Source organism: Osmerus mordax, chromosome 23, assembly GCF_038355195.1.
Source record: "Osmerus mordax isolate fOsmMor3 chromosome 23, fOsmMor3.pri, whole genome shotgun sequence".
NCBI lineage: Eukaryota > Metazoa > Chordata > Actinopteri > Osmeriformes > Osmeridae > Osmerus > Osmerus mordax.
Window position 1 is genome coordinate 6,695,097 of NC_090072.1, and position 23,845 is coordinate 6,718,941.

Sequence of the window (23,845 nt, forward strand, 5' to 3'; positions counted from 1 at the left end):
TCACTTTTTCTCTCTACTTCATTTCAGCACAGATGTGTACACCGTGCCTACCCGTGCTCTTTGAGCGTGGCTTCAGGCTTGCAGTTACATACTATGGCTTAGTGGGTTCGATTGTTTCATGGGCGTTTAAGTTGACTTAGGTGCTGTTCTGTGGGCTGTGACACTGCTTGTTAAAAAAGGGCTATGCAAGTACAGTTTGATGGACTGAGTTGTTGACAAGTCCCTTCGTACATACCTCCTCTAGGTTCATCTCATCAGGGTTGTCCCAGGGTTTGAGGAACTTGCCCGTGCGCTGCTTCTTCAGTGGCACCACTATCAGGTAGTATCCCCTGGGGAAAGAGCGATCCAAATGACATTCGCTAGGTCAAGTCAAAGGTCATGGTTACTTCAACAAAATAAATTACTCTGCATAGAGTGCGTCTGGTAACTTTGAAGGTCGCATGCAAAGATTAAACGCAAAACAAGCCGACATCAAAGCCTTCTGAGCTTCAGCCTAACACAATGCAGACGTCCTCTCTGGGGAGTAGCCCAAACAAACACATGAGAATCCTCTAATCCCGACAGTGTAACCCCGGAAAAGGGTTTGGGGGACGAAACAAGAAGAAGAAAAAAAAATGACACAAGTTCACAATTAGCGAGTTGCGTAAGCTATTATCAGTCCATTAGGGTCATTTTCCTCATGTCTGGAGTTTAATGGACGCATGCTCAGGGAAAGTCGGGTATGGGGGTCACAACCAGCCGAGGACCAGTGTGGTTGATAAGGACCACTCTGACAGACCTGGCATTAGAGGGATTTTCATTCCTTGGTTGCGGTGGCAAGGGAGATAACGGCCTCTGCCAGTATTTTGGTGAGGGCTTCCTTGCAAGGCACGGAGCAAGCTAGCGTCAGACAGGAAGGTACTGAGGCAGGTTAATGGGAAGCTAATTCACTAATGTCCTGTCATGGGGGAGAAGGAGCATCAAGACTGTGAATAGGAAGCACTTGAGCATGAAAGACCTTTTTCTAAATCCGAGGGATTGAACCACGACACTTGAGTCACATATGTAAAGGCGTTTGGGAGGACGGTTGTACGGCGTGTGTTGTGAACATCCCCTCGAAAGGCTTAGCAATATCGGGCTATGAATAATCAGGTTTAAACTATCCTGATGCTAGATGCCAAATGGGGCTTAAGGTTTGTAAATAAGCAGATTAGGGCAACCACCGAGGCGTTTTAATGAAACACATTTAAACGATGCTAAATAGCGAGCTCGACGAGTGCAAACTGTCAATTATCCACCAGGCGACCGTCGCTCCTCGGGCCCTTACTTCACTTTCTCCGAGGTTTGCACCGACGGCAGCTCGACGGTCACCATCCCATCAGAGTAGGTCTTGCCGATGGGGTAGGGCTTGGTGCGGAGGATGTCAGGGGCGGTCATGGTGGACACCCGGTGTTGCAGCCCTCCGGCACTGTTGCCTCGGTTGGTCAGCAAGAAGGAGTACTGTGTCTCAGGCTGCAGGCCGGTGATCAGCTTCAAGGTGAGCTTGCCGTCCACCTCCACACTCTGGCCGTTGTCATAGAGGATCTGTGGACAGGGAACACATTGTGGACTTTAAATCATGCTTGGGTTGAACTTTTGTGACTAACTTTTCAATTCAACAATACTTGGTGCATGGTGGTTTATGGTGAACGCTAACCGTATATGCTGTAATGAATGGATCGTGTGGTGCCATGATAAGCCTGTAAGACCCCTTGTTGTAAAATTACTTCACTTTTAGCCCTCCAAAAAACATTAGCAAAAAAAAAAGGCAATAAGGCCATGAACTCATTCCACCAGCAAACTTTCCTGGAAGTGAATCTCCTTGTTTCATTTGACTGGATATGTCAACATTGAAGTAAGTAAATTCCATTAAATATTTTTGGGGGTGATTGTTAGAATATGTAGTTAATGTAAATACTAAGTTATTGTAGAATTGTGGAACATGTTGATGTATTTGATGTATCGTGATATCTAAAGGTCTATATGTTGGACAAGACATCCATCATGGTCAAACATGAATACATGGTTGATGGGCAGAGTGACTCACTGTGAAGGGCTGAGCAGGGTTGTAGTTGTCCGGGATCTCCCATGTGAGCAACACCGACGTCTTCATGGCAACTTTCACGTGGAAGTTTTTTGCAAACACTGCTAAAAGAAATGGGGAGCAGATGATTTAGACACAACAAAAACTACCTCCGTTGATCCACCTCTTCTCAGTTTCAGTTCTGGGCCAGTCTTACCTGTTTTGAGTTTCCAAATAATATCTGTACTGTACTGAATACTCCCTCCTTACCTTTTTAACAGCGTCAACTATCTTAACTAGTGGCTGATGTCTCGTTGGCTGACAAGACGACAAGGGACACATACACATACTTACTCCACCTTTTACTTAACATAGAGTGGGGAAGCTATGCACATTTAACAGCTGTATACCGATCCTGCCGCTGATCCAGTACTGTCTCTTCTGCCTTGGAGGCCAGTAGAGGAAGACTTCTGAGGGTTGGTGGTGGTGAGGTGAAGCTGGGCTACAAGGTGTAGAGAGGGGAGGGGGGGGGGGAAGTGTTTGGGGAGGGGTCCTACCTTGATCCAAAGGCTGTGTCCTGAACTGGACACTTGGGCTATAGGGGCCGAAGCCTTTGCTGGTGAAGGCGCACATTTTGATATCGTAAGTGGTGTCCGCCTTAAGGCCGTCCAAGATAACGGTGGACTCTGGGGCGGTGATGAATAGCTCTGAGGGGCTCCTGGGGCTGTTGATGTCCTTGTACTGGAGAGCATACTTCACTATAAGGCCATTACGCTCGGCCAGCAACAGGGGCTTCCAGCTGATCTGAATGGTGGTGGTGGTGGCCCCCTCGCTGGTGATGCTTTGCGGGTAACCGCTTGGGACGTCCTCGAGGGTGGTAATCTCTTTGACCGTCTCCTCACCGAACCCCACCTTGTTGCGGGCGGACAGGCGGAAGGTGTAAGACGCCCCCTTGTGGATCTCCCTGGTCGTGTAATGGTTCTCACGCTCAGGGAACTCGATAACGGTCAGAGGGTCCACGTCCTTGCGTCCGAAGCGGAGGCGGTAGCCCTGGAGGGGGCCGAAGGTCAATGCCGGGGGATGCCATTGCAGCAGGGCTGTGCCCATGTTGGTGGTGCTGACCATGAGCCGGGGTTTTTCAGGAACTAAGCAACACCGGCGAGAAATGAAAAAAGGTTAGAAAAACACCCCAAAACTAGCAACTGTCACAGCAAGCAGAAACCTCGCAATAACATGACACGCTATGAAAATCCATCTCGTGAGTGGAATGACTGTCACCCCTTGATCTATCTTTTACAATGGGTACAATTCCGACAATATGAACGCTACTTAAGAAAAGAACACAGATCATACAATGTTTGCCACACTGCTCTTTCTGTTTGCTTTCCTTCCGAATCAAACTATCATGGCATTCTTTGTACGCTTTTTCCTGGGAGCTAACCTGCCTCTCTCCATCTCAGACTTTCCTGCCTGTATCTTTACACCAGCAGGCAGGTGCGACATGAAAAGCTTTTCAGAAGGATTAGACGGCAGAGCAATTATATGTCACACACACAGAGAAGCAGTGCTGAATTGCCGTCTGAATTGGCGTTGTGCAGCACTCTCAAAAGAAAGCACCGAACAGACTGCTGGCTGCTTTTAATTTGTTAAAGTATTTCTTTTTCCTTCCCCCTCTTCATTTTCCCATTAGCCCTTTAACCCCTACGAGCATTTCAATGTCAAAGGGACGGGTGTGTGGAATTATAATTGTTGTCACATTTGAGGTGTAATTAGCCACATTCACACCTTAATAGCCATCGGTGGGGGAGAAGGTTGGCTTCCTTTAATCTCCAATGGGTGCCTTTTCAGAGCGTTTGACAGCCTGAAATGTACTGCTTTAAGGGAGGACTGTGAGAGGCTTGTGTGAGAGGAGACAGACTCTCTTACCTGCACCAGTGGTGGAGATCAGCTTGGGCTTGCTGCGAGCCCCATCTCCTTTAGTCGTGTAGGCTGCCACGGCAACAGAGTATGTGGATTCAGCCTGCAGCTCAGTGACGACCAATTCCTGTTCAGAGGAGAAGACGGGCGTTTAGAATCCTGAGCTGTACCTGTGTCCCCCGCAGGGGTGTGGGGCGGAACCACGCTGTCCAGCCAGAGACAAATATGACATACACATTTCCCAGCATGCTTTGGGAAAAAGTCAATACACCATTCTATATGATTGATTTCGATTTAGCAATTGCAGTGGTTAGTAATACCATATTGTCATTGCCTGCAATGATACTAGTGCCATTAGCATCCATCACTCCATGCATATGAACTGGACAAGCGCACACCAAGAGAGAGGGATCCAAAAATGATAGCAGAAGTGCTCTAAAACTGGTGGATAAAGACCAGGTTTACAGTCCTCAAAGATGAACTACAACATGCATCATGTTTTTCTGTCACAAAGAAAACAAAAAAACAAAAACAAATAAACATCAACTCTGAATACTGGTTTGTATTCTCTTTGAAGGCCCTCTGTTAGTCAAGCCATTCTGTTTGAAGTTTTAGAGAGCAACCACGGTTAGGGGGTGAAGCAAAGCTCGCGACAGATCACCAGGCCAACGGCCACGGAAGGTGAAACATGCAGGAGAGGCAAGGCAGAGAAAGGGGAAGCGTGACTGACGTCACATCTCGACATCTACTCACATGTTCAGTTGAATCATCATATTCCCACTGATTACAATTTTGAGAGTTTGAAGAGGAGGAAGACAAACGAAACAACAGCTAAGTACACAGTGAGAGAGATGATTGGTCCACTGAGGGGGAGACCAGGCATCATATGAATATACAGGGTGAGTCCTACAGTCACCCATTTAGAGAATTTCAATTATTGGACATGTTGGTGGGCATTAAGAAACCAAGGTACATAGTGACACACACATTGACAGGTTTTTGTCTTCTTAGGGCTGTGGTATTGGTGCACTGGTGCCCAAGGATGCATGCATTTGTATATTCATTATAGTATTTCCCTGATCACTGGAACACAGTTGTTTTGAGTCATTGGGTCTGCTTCATAACATTACACAAACTATAATAGAGCTCTGTGAGTTTGCTGAGTCAGCAGGGACTACCTAAAACGACTTCTCACTTCTCAAGGTTAGAACGTATATGTGTGTGCGTGTGTGCGTGAAGAAGTGAGAGGCGGAGTGATTTACCTGTGCATCGTCGATCAAGATGTCCTTGATGACTGGCTGTCCTGTAGGCTCCCCATTAAGCATCTTGACATAGTGCACCTGGTACCCTCGGATCTGCCCGTGTTGTTTGGTGGGCATCGGTGAGCGCCAGATCACTTTAATTGATGAGGAGTTGATAGCCTCCACCTCGACTTTACGAGGTGGGCCACTGGGAACTGGAGGAACACCATGGGATAAAAGAAAAAATGTCAAGATTATAGAAGACCCCTTCTCCCCCCATTTTATTTTCCTGGCCAACTCCTTTCAGCAAAATACCGGGTTGGAAAAAAATTACAAAAGGGGAGCACACTGCAACAAGCACTGCATGACATCAATATTTCAACAATGGCAAGGAAAAAGAAAAACAACGCCAAAACAGGTCTGACAACTGACCTAATCTTGAAACATTAAAAATGGAATAGTGGATAAAAAACATGGTATAAAATGTATTTGTTTAAAATAGAAAAATGGAGCCAAAGCAGGTGTTTCAGAAGTTTGAAGCACTCTGCAAGAATTTGGCTATGGAGCGTTGAGGAAAAAGCTTTAAAAATGCAATTGTATTTGAAAAATAAAATGTTATTGGCCAAAGGAACACAATGATTCCTTTCAACTTGTCTCCTTCCCACTGTTTATAACTTGGCATTCAGTCAAGTTGCTAAAAAAACTCAAAAGGTTTAACAATGCTAAAAAAAAAAAAATCAAAAAAGGACAGTTGGGACTGGAATTCATCAGAAGTCAAATATTGTCAGTGCAGGTGAAAATGCCATACCATGTGTTGAAATTAATTTATTAGGATTAAAATTTGTAAAAAAAAAAAAAAAGTCAAAAAGTTAGTCACAGTCTGCTTGGTTACAAAAAAATACTGTTGCAAAGTGAATCCGAGTTAGAAGATTTGGCCCAAAATGAGTTAACAGTGCATGTTTGTTTGAGAAGCAAAAGGAGGAGGAGGCAGAGGGGGAAAAGGTAGTAAAAAGGGATTGTTGATCGAGGGAAACGCTGTTAGTGTCTGAGAAGGGGGGGGCAGGTTAGAGGGTGGACTATCATTGCAACGGGGACAGTGGCTTTCAAAAACATACCATCCTCCTCGGTGCGGACAACTTGGGGTAAACTTTCCGGTCCGGCTCCAACGTCCGTGTGAGCACTGACTGTCACACGGTATTCTGTCCATTTTTCCAAGTTTTCCAAGAGGTACTGGGAGTTTTGAGACGTAATGTCGGATATTTGGCGGGTGGTGGTGTCATCCCCTTCAATTGCAGTGTACTGGACGGCATATTTGGTTATGATCCCGTTTTGAAACTCCGTAGGGGGTGGCCGCCAACTTACCAGAATATTGGTGGAGCTGGGGCTAAAGCACCTGACGTCCTGAGGTGGGGCGGAGGGTTCTGATTGGAGGATTTGGAGGAGCAGGGGATTGTTTGGTTGGATTGTTGGTTTCAGTAGAGTTGGATTGGTTGTATTTGTTTCAAGGAGGGGTTCACAGGAAGTTTTGTTTTGTAATGGCGAGATGATGGTGATGGTGGAAACGACAAAACAACAAAGGAAAAGGGAAAATCGAAATGACACAAAATGAGTACTAGGAACAACCGAAAACATGTTGTTGAGGAAAAGGTTTCATAAGTCAATGAATAATCACAAATTAAGATGATACAAAAGGTGAGACCAACACTTTCTCAAAGTAGGGTCAAAGTAAAATAAATAACTGACAGACAGACATTGAGAATGTATGGATGGGACTGTAATGAGATAGTTGTACACTTTCACAGTATGTAGAACCTACCTTGTTTAAAAAAAAATAAAAAACATGATTATACTGCAACTTGTCCTATATTACATAACTATTGGTCTTTTTGTCCCTCAAATGAAAATGTCATATTGATGTATAGTAATGTATAAAGGCTCAGAAAACGTCCCTTTTTTCTTAAAATTCAGACGTCTACTAAACAAATCCTAAATTTGGCAAGCAGTTACCATCAATCCAAAAACATAAAGGTTGATGCTTTCGATATAGCAAAAGGTAGAAAACATTGTGCTGGTCACCAACCTTTCCGAAGCCTGTTGGTTTGTGGTAAAAGCCAGATTGTACAACAGAGAACTTTCCAAGGAGACATGACTGACTGTTTTCGAAACATTGGCATGCATACACGTCCCGTTGATGTTTAGCTTCCGTTTACCTCCCAGCATCTGGGCAGTTTGATCTTTTGAACTGGATACCCACCTTCTCTCTGCCTTTGTCTTACGCAGACCTCAGGTTTATTAGAAAGCTGCTAAAACCAGCCATTAATAATGATTGTAGACAGTCGCGTTATTGGCTTTTTAGCTCTTTCGCAATTTGTGTTGTAAAACTTGTCAGAGTGAAATGATACATGAACAATATGTTCTAATCTCTCAATTAGAGGTTTTGTGGAATAATTCCGTTTCTATGTGTTTAATAAACGTGAGGTCTGCAAGTGTGGGAATCTGCCTATCTTCAGAGAATATAGTGGTTTTTGAGCTTTCTACGGAACCTTTTCATAGCAACCCATTTTCTGATTTTCTTTATGTGCTGGGCGACATCACTGCCCCCTGACCCCCACGAAACAAAGATTTGCTAAATTTTGTTTTGCGTAGAAAGCTCAGACTCATTGTGGAAATACTGTTGGCTGACATGCAACGTCAAGAGACAAGGCCTCCTCCAATATTAGTCTAATGCTAATCTTTTGCTAATCAGATAATAGACAGCTGGATGAAATGTAAAGGAATAGGGGAATTCAAATGAATAATTGAAAGTTTGCTAATAGCATTTGGGACATTTCTGCATATCACTGGAGTGGCTACTGCCTTCATTTGTGACCTTGTCATCTGGATTTTACAGGTTAGCCTGAGTAAACACTGTCCACACACCCATATCAACTTGAATAGGTGCAGGGTCAGTTTGACTTCAAAACGGATCTTTATTTGTTGTATTTGTGGAAAAGTGTTCAATTTTCAAAGACATCCTCACTTTTGTATGATGGTTTGTATGCCTTACATGTCTTTAAACACAACGAGTCTGGAACTAGCAATACCAAATTCAAATAGCAAAATACCGAATGGGGAAAAAGTGGGTGCATTTGAAAATGGAGGACTTGACTTTGCCTGGCCTACTCCCCGGAAAACTGTCTAGCCATGACTTCGATATGGAGGAAGACCTACGTGTTTGAGGAGTTTCAGCTGAGATGTCATTAGTGTAGGCCCCAACACCGTGCTTACTACGCGCGGCTAGCTGGAACGTGTAGGTAGTGAAGGGCTTCAGGTCCTTCAGAAGGTACGTGGAGGTAGGCTCAAAGCTGATGCGTTTCTGTTGAGAGAAGGAGCCATGTTGTCAGGGCAGCTGCACTTGAAATAGCAGGTCACATACTTTTCACCCACATCCGACTGTGAACACAATATCCAGACATTCTGTTCTTGTCTGAGTCATAGCATGCAGTTCATTCAGGGCAGTACTTGTACAGTAAAAGAAGACTCATTACATATTGATTACCTCCTCTTTGTCATCGCCCTTTTTATACAGAAGTTCATATCCTGTGATGGGATTGTCTTGTCCTGTTTGAGCGGGGGCTACCCATGAAAGCAAAATACTTGTTTCTGATTTCGCTTCTCCTTTGAAGTCTGTTGGCTGGGATGGAACTGGGAAGTCAGAGAAAATACAGATTTTGTATTTTGAAAGTAGCATTATGTGCACCACATTATCACACCACTCTTGCTTGCAGTATTAGCCCTTTGAGACAATAGCATTTGGGACCATAACGGACTTCTAAAAGCAGTCTAGAGTTGCAACGACTACTGCATTAGCAAAATGGAAAAAGATTACAGGGATAGATCACACTTGAATAACAACGTTAATCTTCCTCAAGAGATAAACAAGGCTTTATGTTATTGGAATTTATTATTTTCAATGATTTTTGTCATTTAGGATGCCAAATGGGAAACGAAAATCGCTTGGCACTCAAGAGCCCAACGAGATTACAAGTGTTTACAGCTGCGGTCAACACTGAAGAGACTTCATAATAAGGGTGAGTGGAAAAGCTCTCACAGAAAGAAATTTTCTCGTTAAATTAGCCCCTTGAAACTCTGTCAACTGTGAAGTTGTGGAATGTGTTAACTCGAAACCTGTTCTTCCCAGAATGTTAGTTATTCCAATGATTTCCAAAACTTTTAAAAACAACATCACGTCAAAATAAAGAACCACACAAAAGCACAACCCCTAATCTTACCTCCTGTTTTGGCAATGATCTGCAGGTCTGCCGAGAGAGGCCCATCTCCCACCGATGTGTAGGCCAGGACCTTGATGTAGTAAGTCTTGTTGGGGATGAGGCCTTGGATGGTGAGGAAATTGGAGCCCCGGACAATCTGCTTCTCCCACAGGTTCACATGCTGATTGGAATCCATGGTATAGTAAACCCGGTAGCCCATGATCTGCCCGTTGGGCTCCTCCGGTTCATCCCAGTGGATGACCGCCGTGGTGGCGCTGAGCATCCGACCCCTGACCTGCCTGGGGGCCGTGCTGGGGGCCTGCTCCGCCGTCTTGGCCTCGATGCCCTCGCTGGGAGGCCCACGGCCGATGTTGTTCACCGCCAACACCCGGAACTCGTAGTCGGAGTAGGGGCTGAGTCCGCCCACGCTGTAGCGGGTGGTGGCCACGCCGTCAATCTCCTTGTACGTGTCGTCCGAGTACTTGGACTTGTGCTGGATGACGTAGTAGGAGACCGTCTCGGGGTTTCCCGAGTCCCAGGTCAGCGTGATGCTGGTGGCAGTTCGCTCCGTCACCACGGGAGTACCGGGAGGCTTGGGCAAGGCTGGAAAACCAATGTGGTGGCACAGTCGTTGATTCAGAACGACTCATCATACACAATGTAATGTAAGTGTCACTGTCAGTATGCAGCCCCATTATGGCAAACTGCTGGGCCTTATCGAGTAAAACAGACCCGAATCAGTTGATTGGATTAACACTGATGAGGCTATTCAAAACATATAAAATCGTAAGGCAACAGATAAAGACACTGCAGATTATTGTATTATTTGTCTTGTCATCATAAATCTAATTAGTACAGTGTAACCACTGTTTAAGTAGTGTAAAATAGATCCTGGGCCAAGAGACTTGAAGTCTCCCAAGTAAAACAAGCGTGGCTTCCCTTGCAGTAAGTCAGGCTTTTCTCAGTGTTTATCTCTTTAATAATTTAGCTGGCTAATTTATTGCTTTAATTTACCACACAATCCGCAAGGGGTGAAAGATATGAGGGCAATGGATTGTCTTTATATGCCATCTCCAGTGTATAACTGGGGGTGGTTATTGGCAGCCTTGGTTTTATTGTGACTAACACTGTTATGTCTGGGAGAAACCAGGCTGCGTGTGTGTGTGGGTGTGTGTGTGTGCGGGTGTGTGTGTGTGGGTATAGGAGGGCAATCTGGGATGTATCTCACTGGTATGCTGTCTAGGAAATATGATTACACTCTGATAACTACTCCAAACACCACCAATCATAGTTCATACAAGCCCCTTTTGCCGAAAGCATTACAAAACTCTGAGATATAAAGTCAGATGTAGTCCATATCTAGCATCTCAGGCTGGCGCCAGCACTTTTCTAACCTCCCTGAGGACAGGAAAACACGACATGGACAGGTAAACAATCTGTACTTGGGGTGGTCCGCTAGCTCATCGGATAAGTGCTCGTACCATGGGTTCGAAAAACGATCTAAGAAAGCAGGAAAAATGCCCCCCAAAAAGACATCGTTTAAACAAGCCGTGTTTACCTTTAACCGTGATCTGTGCCACCGCCTCGATGACACCCAGGGTGGACATGGCCACGCAGGTGTAGTTGGCAGACTGGCGGACATCGGTGAGCTCCAGGACGTTCCGCCCGATGGGCATGTCGTCCTCGGGCGTCAGGTCTTCGGCTCCCAGCATCCACTTGACGTAGGGCATGGGCGAGCCCACGGCCACGCAGGTGATGTTCACGCTCCCGCCCGGCATGATCTCGTTGTCCGTCGGGGGGATGGAGAAACGCGGCGGCACGCGGCGCACTGGAAGAGACCAACGGGAGGCGAAAAGGGGTGAGAACGCGTGTGGGCCGGCAGAGACGAAAGGTTTCCCATCAACAGCCGAGAGAGAGAGAAAAAAAAATTACATGAAGAACTTGTGTTATGACAAATACGCAAAAAACACCATTGCGCACGTTTACGTCACGCCGGGCGTTTATCTTTAACGTGCGCGTTCTGATGTCATCTACTCGTACATAGACACATGTCTGGGATGGTTTGATGGAGAGTGACACAGTTTCACAAACACATTCAGTCCAGCCCCGGCACGGGGCTCGATGGCGAACCATAGCTACAGACGAACAAGACCACAGACTACATGCACGGATCATACCATCTAGAACCGCACATAGGAACTGGAGGTTCGACAGCATGCCCACAGTTGAGAAAAGCAACTTCAATGCTGCGTACTTCCAGTTGATGTGAAATAATGTGCCGCATCACATTGTCACATCACACACACATAGAGGCCCCACAAGGGGGTCAACATCCAACGACTAAAAGTACACAGAAAAGAGTGCAACTCGTGATTTTCCTTTGGCTGCTCAAGACTCAATCAAAAAAGTGGATACACATTCCAAAAGTGATGGCTTTGAGGAAATAATAAAAAAACGACTGGAAATGACTTTGATCGAAAAGAAAATTGTAGTGAAAACAAAAGTAAACATCCAAATGCGCGTGGAGACATGGGCGGCGGGGCCTGCTGTGGGGAGCTGGGGTCCCTGTCATGCACACAAGCACATAGCTGGCTTCCAAAGGCAACCATGTTTGGGAATCGGAGGACGAGGAAGGAATTGCGGGGGAAATAAATAGTAAGAGGCACGTAGAAAAAAAAAGAGGAGACAATCACGAGGTCAAGGAAGGGTTAAACTAGCAGCGGAGGGTTTCTGGGAAACAAACCCAACCAGGAGCTCAGAGTTGCCAGGGCAGGACGAATGCACAACATGACAGATGCCTCAACATCACAGGACAGGGGGGGGGGGGGGGGGGGGGGGTAAAAGGGGGGCCACAGAACCCCAAAAAACAGAGGAGATGTTTTTGTGTCCTTCTAAGGTTTAAAGATGTATATTGTATAAGATTCAAACACACCATGAAGGATAAGCGGGTACATTAAACAAAAGGGGAGGGTCTGGGATAAAGGGGTGTGCCGGTTACGGCTTTTAGAGGACTTAAATCAAAAGAATGAAGTCAGTGTTACTGCTTATGGCACTTGCTCCCTGCAGACTGCCTGGACACTCAAGGCACATTGGCGAGGGTATTTAGGGAATGCCGTTGGCTCTGCCTCATGCCTGGGAAAAGATTAATCACTGTGATAGTCTAGCAGTGAACCTTAGTGATACTAATAAAGAGTGAAACACTCCCAGCGTCTTATCACGTTTAATTAAAATCAAACAAGCTTCCCTCTCAAATGTAGGGCGTTAAGAGTAAGGATTTGACTAATGTGAGGCAAGAACCTGCATGTTTCCTCGAGTTTGAATCCCCTCAGTATGCATCGATGTCATACTTATAAAGGGCAGCGTCTACACTAACACGCTTCGACCTAATATTTTAACTATACATGTTTACTGTGGAACACAAGGAAATCCAGCCTTTGTATTTAACGTTTGATAAAGTGTTAAATGGCAGCCTTGTTTTATACTGCCTATTCTGCTAAGCACACTGTGCCTCTCCAGAGAACAATTCTCAGAGACCTTGCATTATTAAATACAACTGTTCACTCACTTAATATTTAATTTATATCCAATTGGATCACACTCCCCCAAGACATAATGTTATCCTGCTTATCTGACTATCATTGCTATCTACTGGATAAATCCTTGACAGGGAAAGTGTATAATGGGAAGGAGGTACCGTTTTACAGTTCGGCACTAGAACTCAATATTGATTACAGCTGAAGAAAACTTAGATGGCACCTTGCCAACAGGACTGCGCCGTTACTAGACCAGCAGAGGGATTTTTTGTATCTAGAATCTTCGTCAAGTAGCTGCTCAGAGAGAACCTAGTTCATATCAACGTGCCCAAGCAGCCCCGGAGCAAAGCAGCTCTCTGTTCCAGGAGCCTGTGGTGACGGAGGACGCCCTTCCTGCTCTACTGCTGCTGCTGACACGGTCGCAAAGCTGGCCCAGGTACCCAAGCAGGAACACTGACAGGCTGAGGACACCAAGGGGCAGGACGAAGGGCAGGGCGAGGGGGATATTGGGCTTCAGCATAAACAGGTCCCCATGCAAACAACCCCAAACGATTCCCACCCCACTCTCAGGATGCACACTTCTTGAAGAAAGACATGCACCACTTTTTGGACAGTCAAGCATTGGAGCCAAGACCAAGGACATTCTTAATGAAAAATGTCAACGGGGCATAAAAAACGACAATACAAAGCTGTCGATATAGACATGATAATACAATCGAGAACGAAAAAAAAAATTATGAACAAAAAGAGCACGCAAGTGCAGCTACATTCATTTCATTCGTATTCTTGAGCATTGTGCTTTTTTCGAGGCAATAAAATGAGTTGTCTTATTTCAGTTTTGTGAGGTTGTTAAAAAGTGAAAACACACCAACCTTCTCGCAGCTCTGAGGGATGTAGGGGTTTGATGCAGAACAAATGAAATGAGGAAAGGAGAAAAAACAAGGGAAACACAGAGAGAGTAAAAAGGCCATGTTCAAGGCGTCAAACTGCTACTTGATAACATCCCTGCTTAGAGGAGCTCGTTTTGATGCAGGGAGTCCACTGCATTGTCCTGAGACCCTGGTTAAGAGATGCATTCTCCACTTTTAGCACTCTGAGGGTCAAAAAGATACTTATGCTTTGTTTGTACGCATATCATACAATTCAGTCAGAGTCATGTGGTTTCTTTAGTTAACTTTTAAACCTTTTTTTTCTTTTTCTGAATTGATCTTTAATCTATAGCAAAGTAATGCATGTGGGTTTTTACAATGCACACACAGTATGCAACACATACTGAGCAAGTAGATAAAATGCTGAGGTTTAGGACAAAGTCTGAACAATCTCAATATCTTTGTCAAAATAAAGTTTTGTTTTGTTTCAACATTTACAAGATTATACTGTATGTTGGTGATTTCCGCACAATGTATTTTTTATTCCATTCCACAAGACTCTGATAGAATCATGTATCATACTTATTTAAGAAAATAATTCCTGCTAGCAAATTGAATATTCAAGGCTATTCCATATTCAACACATAAATGAGCAAATTTCATCATTATGAAAATGTAACAGTTTAGGTGGCAACAGATAAGACCTTCATTTCCTTTCCATTACCATAAGTAAAAGCAATAAACAAAATGTATTGTAATAGATTTAAACTACTATTTGACTTTCACATGGCATGTGTCAAGCTGAAGCAGTCAGTTCATGACTATTGGAAGAAAGGTGTTCATGAAGGCCATTTAAATTAAATATAAAAATGACAATATTAACAGTTGCCTTGCTTTTTATACAAAGCATTTGAATTATAACAAATAATAAATTCACGCATTGAAGACTAAACGTTAATATCGATGATATGTATATGTTACATATTTGAATAAAAAACTGAAAACAGTTACTATTTAACATAAATTCAGTATTTCATTTAAAACTGAATTAACCAAGAAAGATAAGCGTTAAAGGTAGTCCTTCCAATGTTGCTCAAAGGGGGAAAAAAAGAAGAGAAAAAGATGATCAGAGAGGATCAGCGAACTGCTGGGAATAAGAAGGGATTGGTTGGGGGGAGGGGGGGAGGGGGGGGGGGTTGTCCACCCATCTCCCCTCCCACACAAACAGGAGCAAAAGGCAATTAGTAAGTACAGACACCAAGCAATCATGTAATTGGAGTTAGACTCAGGAGTTAACAGGAAAAAAAAAGTAACGTACGACAAAACACACAGGTTCAATTCAATGCAGGTAGGTCAAAGGTAGCAAGAAAAGAGCCATACTTACAAGCTTCCACATGGGACCATGGACTGGATCGGCTACTCCGATCGGCTACCCATTACGAATCAGTATCTCAACACCCCCCCCATCTCACCAGGGAATATTTGAAGCGATACACAATTCAATATTTTCCATTGGATTTTCGAAAGACAATTCCCAGCAGAGGAGTACCGCCCAGCGTTGGTTCATACCTCTGACGTATAGATTGGCCGGAGCGGAGTAGCGGGTTCCATCGTTGTTGGTGGCCACGCATTCGTACTTCCCCTGGTCAGACTCCTCGCTCTGCTCGATCTGGAGGGCCCCTGTGAGGGGAGAAGAAGGTGGTCGACGAGAACCACTGGTTAAAAGTCGGATGTTGCGACGGGGTTCACAACACAAAGCAACTCGTAAGGTGTCACTGGGGCGAACATGTCACTGGGGCCCCTTCACTGCTAGTCTTGCTCTCTTTGACCTTTTCAAGACTCTGTCACGGGACAGTTCTAGGAAGTATCCAAGGTAAGGAATAAAATGGATCTCCATGAATCCTGGCCAGCATCTATGATTGCAGTGATATATCAGTAAAACGATTCAACCTCCCGGCCTTTGGGCTGTAGAGAACAGGTATTCTCATATCTGCAGGGGTCATCCTATTCCACAGAGGGGCTTTGAATTGACAACCACACAATATGTTTGCTGAGGAAACTGATAATCCTCCTGTCACTTGACAGTTTCCCCTATCATCCAAGTAGCCTGATACACGTTTACAAAAAATCTCTTTTGGTTTACGGTTCTAGAACCGTACCTACATGAAATTAGGGTTGTAGGTGTAATTTTCTTAGAATCAGGCCAACACAAATCATAGGGGAAAAACAACAATTAACAACCATAGAAACTTTGTATATCTAGTGCCCATATAACAAATACCTCATCATGGACCTCGAGGGTGAAAACAAGCCTTGGTACATATCGCAGCATCTAAAAAGGCACTCATCTTTTAAGCCAATGTAAAAAAAGATATATGCCAAACTCGACTTGAGGAATAGGGGCAAGCCCTACAATATACAACATTTCACTGGACTGGTCAACATGGGGATGAGTGATACTGCTTCCAGGAAGCATGAATCAAACAAAAGAGGTTTACAGTATACAAAAGCAGCATAACAAGGGAGGACAATTAAAAAAATAAATTTAGGTATGAACTTTAGCATATTCAATCACAGATCAAGTATAATCTTTACCTATTAGGATGACTGGACTTCATATTATCAAAGTCAGTTTAAAAAAATGCAGCCTCTACAAAAAATTGAAAAATGCTGCTTGGATATTTGTAAAAAAAAGTATTTACCATAGTAAGTTTTTAAACCAATGTATTACCCTCTGTCACAAAATGTTGACATGCAGATCTTTCCTAATAGCAAGAAATGTATGTCGGCACAACTTACAACCTTCTGACAACCCTTAGCTGAAAAATAAAATGCAATTGTATTAGAAGACAAAATTCAAAATAGTGGCCTGAGCCAACAAGAAGGCAACCAACCACTGCTTTAGCTTATGAAAGCTACAAAAGACACCCATAAAAATCCACCAATGGGATCAGCAGTGTGGTGTCATATGACCCAGGGAAAAATAGCTTATGCATCAATCACTCTCCAACTCCCATGTTACGCGGCAAAAATGGACCAATCCGGTCCTCGCCAGACTCAACTGTTTGCCTTTCCCCAACCCTGAAGAATAAAAAGTCAAAAAAGTAAAAGCCTTCAAACCCAAGAAAATTAAGAAAAATAGGTGAAAGAGAAAAAAAGCACCGTAGAAACTTTATCAAAAAAGTAGTTGTTTGGGCTTTTTTATAGAAGGTACAGGAGAGGAAAGCAAATAGAAGAAATGAAAAATAGTTTGCAAAGATAGAAAGAAATTCTTTGGGAGAAAAAAGCAGAGGAAAGGCATTGTTGTCTTCAGCATGCCTGCGTGATTCCACAGCATCTGTGCATATTTTTAGTGCTGAACAAGAGCAGCTAAGGGGGAAAAATGTTTGGTTGTTTTAGTTGGACAAAAAGAGGGACACATGAGTCGCTATGGCCAAAAAGAAAACAAAAGTGAGAGAAAAAATAGATTTGGGAGAAAAAAAAAATTGTCATTGGATATGCTTATTTGAGCCACAGCAAGCATATCACAACTGATTTGAAAAGGCTCATTAAACCAAAATAAAAAGGAGGAAATAAAGCATAGACAAAATATGCTAATATGTTAAAGAAACAGGACAAATAAGGAAGGAGGGTCGATATGGGGAAGAAATATATAAAGAATAATAATTGTAAACGGGAAACAGGACAGAAATGGAGTCGAATGGGTGTACAGATGGATGATGGATGGGTTGACAGCAAGAATGAATTTATTTATTTTTTCATTCTGTGAACGTCAGTTCAGCACTCTTACCTCTTATTGGTGTACCACCTGGGTGGATAATATGAATGCAAATAAGATTAGAAAGAAGAAGCATTAGTACGAGAAGATAGAGGCTGGGGGCTTTGGAAGAAGAATCAAATTAGATTTAACAGAGTACGTAAGTAAAGGTACTAGAAGACAGAACGAGAGAGAGAGAGAGAGAGAAAGAGAGAGAGAGAGAGATGGAGAACGAGAGAGAAAGAGAATCAAAGAGAATGAGAGAGAGGTTTGTTGTACTCTTTGCAAAAAAAGACAGGATTCATCATAGGAAGTTATCATAGGTCAGAGAGAAGAAATTTCAACAGTAGTGTACCACAGGGGAGGTGCCAAGTGGCAAGGCTTCTGAGGACCAGCTACTGAAGGGAAAGGCTTGAAGGCGTTTGGATGTGAGATGGGAAGAGACTCATTTAAGAGACCTGAGACCCTTTATCTTGAACCATACAGGACCATGTTACTTCCCTAACACTCTTGGTACATCTGCTCTTAGTGTCTGCAGTGCTGGTGCACAGTGCTTCAGTGAGTGACAGGCTGAGTGAGTTACCACACAGGTGAGGAAAAGCCGGAAGGTTCCACAGCTCAGGTGACAATATGGAAGCTTCTAGGATAAAGTTCTAGTGATGTGTGCTCTGGTGCCTGCTAAAGTAGGACAGGAACAGTGTAGGGTGGGTGGGGGGGTGGGGTGGTGGCATTGTGTGTGGTTCTAGTGTTACCTCTGTGACTACACTAACTGTTAGTAAAATGCATGCCATGCATTTTAATAATAGTATTTGGAACATGGAAATTAGTGGGAGTGATGTGTGCTTCAGAACTAAGCACTTACCAAAGGATTCTGGAGATTTAATATACGGAGAGAAGAAAGACAGCATAAAGATATGATTATATTCCTTATGTTTAGTTACATGGTTTCGTTAATGCTTTATCAACTCTACGTCATAAGAGTATCAAAGGCGCACACAAAACGGGTTAATTTACACAGTTCTGTTGACAACAAGGTAAAGGGAAGGTTAACAAGACCAATTGACACTTAAGGACAGCTGAGAAACTGGGAGGAGACAAGTATTCAAACAAATAACACTAACTCTACAAGTCAGAATTCAAACAGATTGTTAGTAAATTACCGACCAAACTAAGATTCAAGTAGTGGTAGACATATCTGATTACAAAACTTCTGCTATAGAAATTGTGGATTAAACTTAATATTCGGGGAGTCAGGAATTAATTGTTAAGGGATATGCCACAGGCAAAGAGAAGCAGAGGCTGGAGAATACAAAGGTAAAGCAGGGGCAAGATATTCAGAGACTACACCAAAGGTTCTGGGAAAGCTAGACGCTGTCTTACGCACTACTGTGGCAAATTGGTATTAGGAAAAAATCCAGCTAAAATGCCTTTATCTAAAGTCTCATCCTTAAAGGAAGTTTCAAGATTGTGTTTTTTTATTTAAGAGCCAGAAAACGTACAAAACTGTCTGCCCTATTCACTGAGAATTTGTCAATGTAATTTTTTTCCTTTAACTCTTGTCTATGAGTCATTCCTTCCAAAAAAATTATTCTTGAAAAGCAGAAGGTGCTCCTTTGAAAGTATTCACTGAAGCCAAATGGTGAGTATTAATAATAAAAAAAAAAAAAAAAAAAAAAAAGACTAAAATAAAAAATAATGGATCCTTCAAACACTGCACAGAAGCAGTTGAAAGGCATCAACAACTAATTGGAAGAACGGTCGCAGCAGTGAGCAATGAGGAAGTCAGACCGAAGCCAACACACAGACAGGAGACAAACCCCACAACACTGGAAGACGGGGGACGGGGACCGACAACACACACAGGGGGCACATGAAACAGTAGAACAGAAGAAGGAGCAAGGAAACACAAGGCCATTACCTATAAAATCAAAAGCCAAAGGTTGAGGAGGGAGAGAAGGAGAGAACAGAAACAGAAGGACATACAGTAGGGGTCGACAGATAAAGACAAAACCCTATATTCTTTTTTTTTTGTTCTTTTTTTTTTGTGCATGTCCTTTTTTTCTTTTTGTTTTAGTTCCGAAGGCGGCGGCGACACCCTACCTGATCTGAGCTGTTTGATGCGTCCGTTGTTGTTGGTGGTATTGACAGGGAGGAAGTCCTTGAACCAGGAGATGTCCGGGTCAGGGTTACCGCTGGCGGCACAGAGCATGGTGGCTGTGCGAGTTCGCTCAACCACTTTCAACTGGGGGCCCATGTCTATGGTGGGGAAACCAGGGGGAAGCTGGTCCTCTGCGAAACAAACAAGAACCACAGCGGCGTTCATAGGAAGCACGACAATCAGCCTCCCCCTGCTGCTCCCAGTCCACAGTCAAGTAGGTGAGGAGAAGACAAAGCCACAGGATTAATCCAGACAGAATCAGTAGATTAGAGAGTGAGTCAGTTGAAGAGGAAATACATCAGGGAAGAAAGTGGAGAGAGAGAGAGAGAGAGAGAGAGAGAGAGAGAGAGAGAGAGAGAGAGAGAGAGAGAGAGAGAGAGAGAGAGAGGGGGAAACATGCATATTTCAGTTTTGTGAACCCTTTCTATAGCTCTTTTACACCGGTTACTCTTTAGTCTCCATGCTGTGGGTTTTTCCACAAGGATATTGCACACAGTAAGACACACAAAATATTGTGAGAAGACACAAAACACATACAGTGCAACACATCCTGCAGATACAAGGACTGTACAGAAGTACTGAATGAACAAGCCGACCAAGATTAATAAAATAAAACTAGTACTTGGTACATCGTTTTCAAACACGGATGACTACTATATTTGAGCAAACTGTCTCTCGTGTTGTGTTCAAGGTCTACATCATTGTAGCCACAGTATATAGCCTATACTGTAAGATTATTGCGTAAACGGTGTGGCACTCTTTCAGGGTGCAGACAGCGAATTCATGCATGTCAGCATACATGCGTGTTTGCGTGTGCGTGTGTGCGCGAGTGAGGCAGTGTGCATCCGTCGGCGTGCGGGCGGCTCTGCTGTGCTGCGTGAGCTGTCCTGTTCGTCGCCAGCGCCACAGCGTGCAAACAGGGAGGAGGCAGGCTGGCTGCGGGCTGCTCAAAGAGATGCAAGACCAGATAACTAGCACAGATCCCTGCTCCCCTGCTTTCAACTAAACAAAGACAATCAAAGGCATACACTACCTCAGCATGTCTGGCTTTTCAGCCTCTTTACAGGAAGTTACTTCTGTTCACAGCAGGAAGAGGTCATTAGCATACCCGACGAACCACGCGGTAGAAAATGGATGCTGTTCAATTTAGTCTTTGGCTATGTGGACTACAGACACCCTACGGTGTACCTTTAGCATACAGACTAAAAAAGAAACACAGCCAAAATGGATGCCGCTTGATGTTGGTTGAGCTAACAGCTAGCTTGGCGCGCTAATGCACAGGACGAGACGCTCGGCATAAGAATGGGAATGTGAACGCCAAAGCCTCCCTCTCCCTGTTGTGATATGGCTAATTAACGTCCCTCCATCGTCCTCAGAAAAAGGCGCCTTTTTTCCAGTCACTTTCTTCATTAAATTTTCACGAGGACACATCAGGCTGGAAACAGCTTTGAGACGCCGCTGCGCCTGCTCAGCCAAACGACAATCATGGCCCTCTTCCAGCGTTGCTCCTGGCTAGGCCTATCTGCCAGAGAGAGGATACCTGAACGGGATAAATCCTTTCGTACAAGACTTCATTGCAAATTTGAAACTTCAGTTTGAACTTGAAAACTTTCCTCTGCATCTCAGCGTCCCTGCCTGAACTGACACACCGTATCATAACATGAGACCAAGTCCACTTGACGGATCCGGCTGAATCCTTATTAGACGGACCAAATGCAAGGGGGTGACGATGATCAAGTGATCACCGGCATTGTGTTTTTAATTCCCTCGACAAAGAGCCTTGAACAACCTTGACCGTGGTGCTCATTAGAGGTAAATACCACAAGCGGGTGCTGCTAAACTTAGCCTCCTCTGTGGTGTATTGAGCTACCTGTTAGACACAGGTTGTGGGCACACAATTAACATCTTCAGTTACAATCAATCACACCACAAACAAACAGTATCGAGTAACTGATCACAGGGTAACAAGAGAGAGTGGACAAAGACAGGTGAATGTCCTTCAAGGAAAAACAATACTACACTGCCCGTTGCATGTACATGGTGCATGTCCGTTGAATTTTTTATTAGCTGTTCGAAGTTAGTGAGTAGTAACTTTAAATGATTTTAAGGAAAATAGCTTGAACATTTGTCCTTTATAACTACTCCACTTCCTATGTTGAGTATGTCAGTATCCCAAACTATAAATCTATAAATCTAGCAAAGGAATGTCTTTCTATTTTAACCCTGAATGTGTAATATTTAATTGGCTGGTAGTGACTGTTACTACTACATAAAAACGAAGAAACCATTTTGGATACTGAATTGAAATGACAGCCACCACTGTAATATGTGGATCTCAGTTATGGAAAAAAAACTGGAGATTTCTGTTTCATAAAACCCACTGCCATGTTAGAGCACCATTTCCGAAATAGCCTAATGAAAGAAAATGGGCTTGGCAAAGGTGTTCGTTTCAGCAGGAGGGCAGGAGGGAGAGGAAGAGGAGAGGAATTAATTGTGCGAGGTGGCTCTCTCCCGAGCCCTCCGCAGCCTTTCCAAGGTCGAACGGAAAACCAGTCGATTCTGAAGCGAGCCAGATGCCTACCTGCTTGGACACAATAGCCAGGAGTGTGCCTTGAAGCATGGCCGCATGTTGAATATAATAATTGGATGTGACAATCCATGCAGCCCAAAAATCAATGTTGGGGGGAAAAAAGTGCAATGTATTGTTGCCGGCTAAAAAGATGCTCAAGAGATCGTAATTTAGCTGTCCTCTGAGAAATATGAGAAACATAACGGGTGTAATTCTGGTCGACCAAATCCCATTCATTATTACACTCTATGGAATAGAGAGAAAAAGGGAGACCAGCGCATTGCTTCTTTTCAAACATATCCTCATGCTCTGACTTGACAACACAGTTTTAGTTGACACAATCCCTCCATAAATGCAGACAGTTTGACAGACCTTTGTTAAAGCACTGGTGTCTGACTCATGACAGAACAACAATCCTATTGACTGTTGAATGCTAGCATTTATGACTGCACTGTGCATGCTAGAGCTGTATTACTCTGTAAAAGAGGCATCAAATAAGTCTCTGCCAAGTGTAATAATACATAGAAATCTTTCTCGATGGAGTGTCAACGGTTCCTATCCAAACCTCATACATAGGCAGCTGATGTGGCTTGGGGCGGTACATTTAAAACTAATTGTCTGGTACAAAAGTTTCTGGCCTTTTCGACAAATTCCTGCTTACCCCAGAGACGTAATTTACGGCCTACCCGCGCACCCGTCCTCCTTTGAGCCGCCAAGAAGTCATGACATCAGCTGCGAGGTATCTCCGGACAGCGCTGGAGCATAGCTCCACAGCCAAGGTGCTTTGAAAGATGGTCATTTCCTTTATCTCTCTCTCTCTCCGTCCCCTCCGCCACTCCCGCGCAATCATTCAACCCATCGAGCGAATTAGCACTGAGATAATAAATAAGGGGAGGAAATTAAACACATTCTCCCACTTCTAGCATGATTAACAACTGAAATCCCCCTAGCTGCCGCAGCGCTTTCTGAGAGTGGCCGATGGGGGACAGCAAAAACCCAATTAATCGCTATTTAATTTGTGCCACAGACATGTTTGTTGTTGTTTTTTTCCCCCCTGAAACTTGAATTATTGACAAAGAGTAAAAAAAAAATGGGAGTGAATTAATTAATCACAGGGGGACAGAGGCGACTGGCCATTTTTACCATGTGCTATGTTTGCAGTTCCGCTAATAGTCTGGGCTTGGTTTTCAACTTGTGGTCACATAAATTATCTGCTAAGACCTAATTCATTTCTGCTGCAGGAACTCTTGGGCTGTTTCCCCGGTTAGGACTGGAAATTGGGAAGAATGTTTGATGTGTGTGTGTGTGTGTATGCTGTATAGGTAGAGTTGTACAGTACAAGTACAATGTACTACCTTTTACAACATGGCGAGGCACTGAGATAAAAGGATAAATAAAATAAAAAAATAAAAAAATATTTTTCCTGGCTTCTCCACCGAAAAATGCAATCTCAAGGACAGTTTAAGACAAGGGCAGCTTCTACTTTAAACCCTGCCTGAGATCATACTGT

The 23,845-nt window shown here is 43.8% G+C and overlaps 1 protein-coding gene across 1 annotated transcript in view; it reads right to left on the reverse strand.

The window, feature by feature from the left end:
* LOC136967916 (receptor-type tyrosine-protein phosphatase delta-like) overlaps positions 1-23,845 on the reverse strand; it is a 131,518-nt gene that overhangs the window by 32,391 nt on the left and 75,282 nt on the right. The window contains exons 5-21 of the mRNA XM_067261915.1: positions 19,709-19,897; positions 18,471-18,479; positions 17,642-17,659; positions 15,421-15,531; positions 13,855-13,866; positions 11,008-11,277; positions 9,471-10,052; positions 8,738-8,883; positions 8,410-8,554; positions 6,315-6,620; positions 5,221-5,414; positions 4,712-4,738; positions 3,968-4,085; positions 2,599-3,186; positions 2,066-2,163; positions 1,307-1,563; positions 236-329 (exon numbers count right to left, since the gene is read on the reverse strand). Of these exons, the coding sequence (XP_067118016.1) occupies positions 236-329; positions 1,307-1,563; positions 2,066-2,163; positions 2,599-3,186; positions 3,968-4,085; positions 4,712-4,738; positions 5,221-5,414; positions 6,315-6,620; positions 8,410-8,554; positions 8,738-8,883; positions 9,471-10,052; positions 11,008-11,277; positions 13,855-13,866; positions 15,421-15,531; positions 17,642-17,659; positions 18,471-18,479; positions 19,709-19,897 (3,164 nt within the window). The remainder of the gene's footprint in view (positions 1-235; positions 330-1,306; positions 1,564-2,065; positions 2,164-2,598; positions 3,187-3,967; positions 4,086-4,711; positions 4,739-5,220; positions 5,415-6,314; positions 6,621-8,409; positions 8,555-8,737; positions 8,884-9,470; positions 10,053-11,007; positions 11,278-13,854; positions 13,867-15,420; positions 15,532-17,641; positions 17,660-18,470; positions 18,480-19,708; positions 19,898-23,845) is intronic.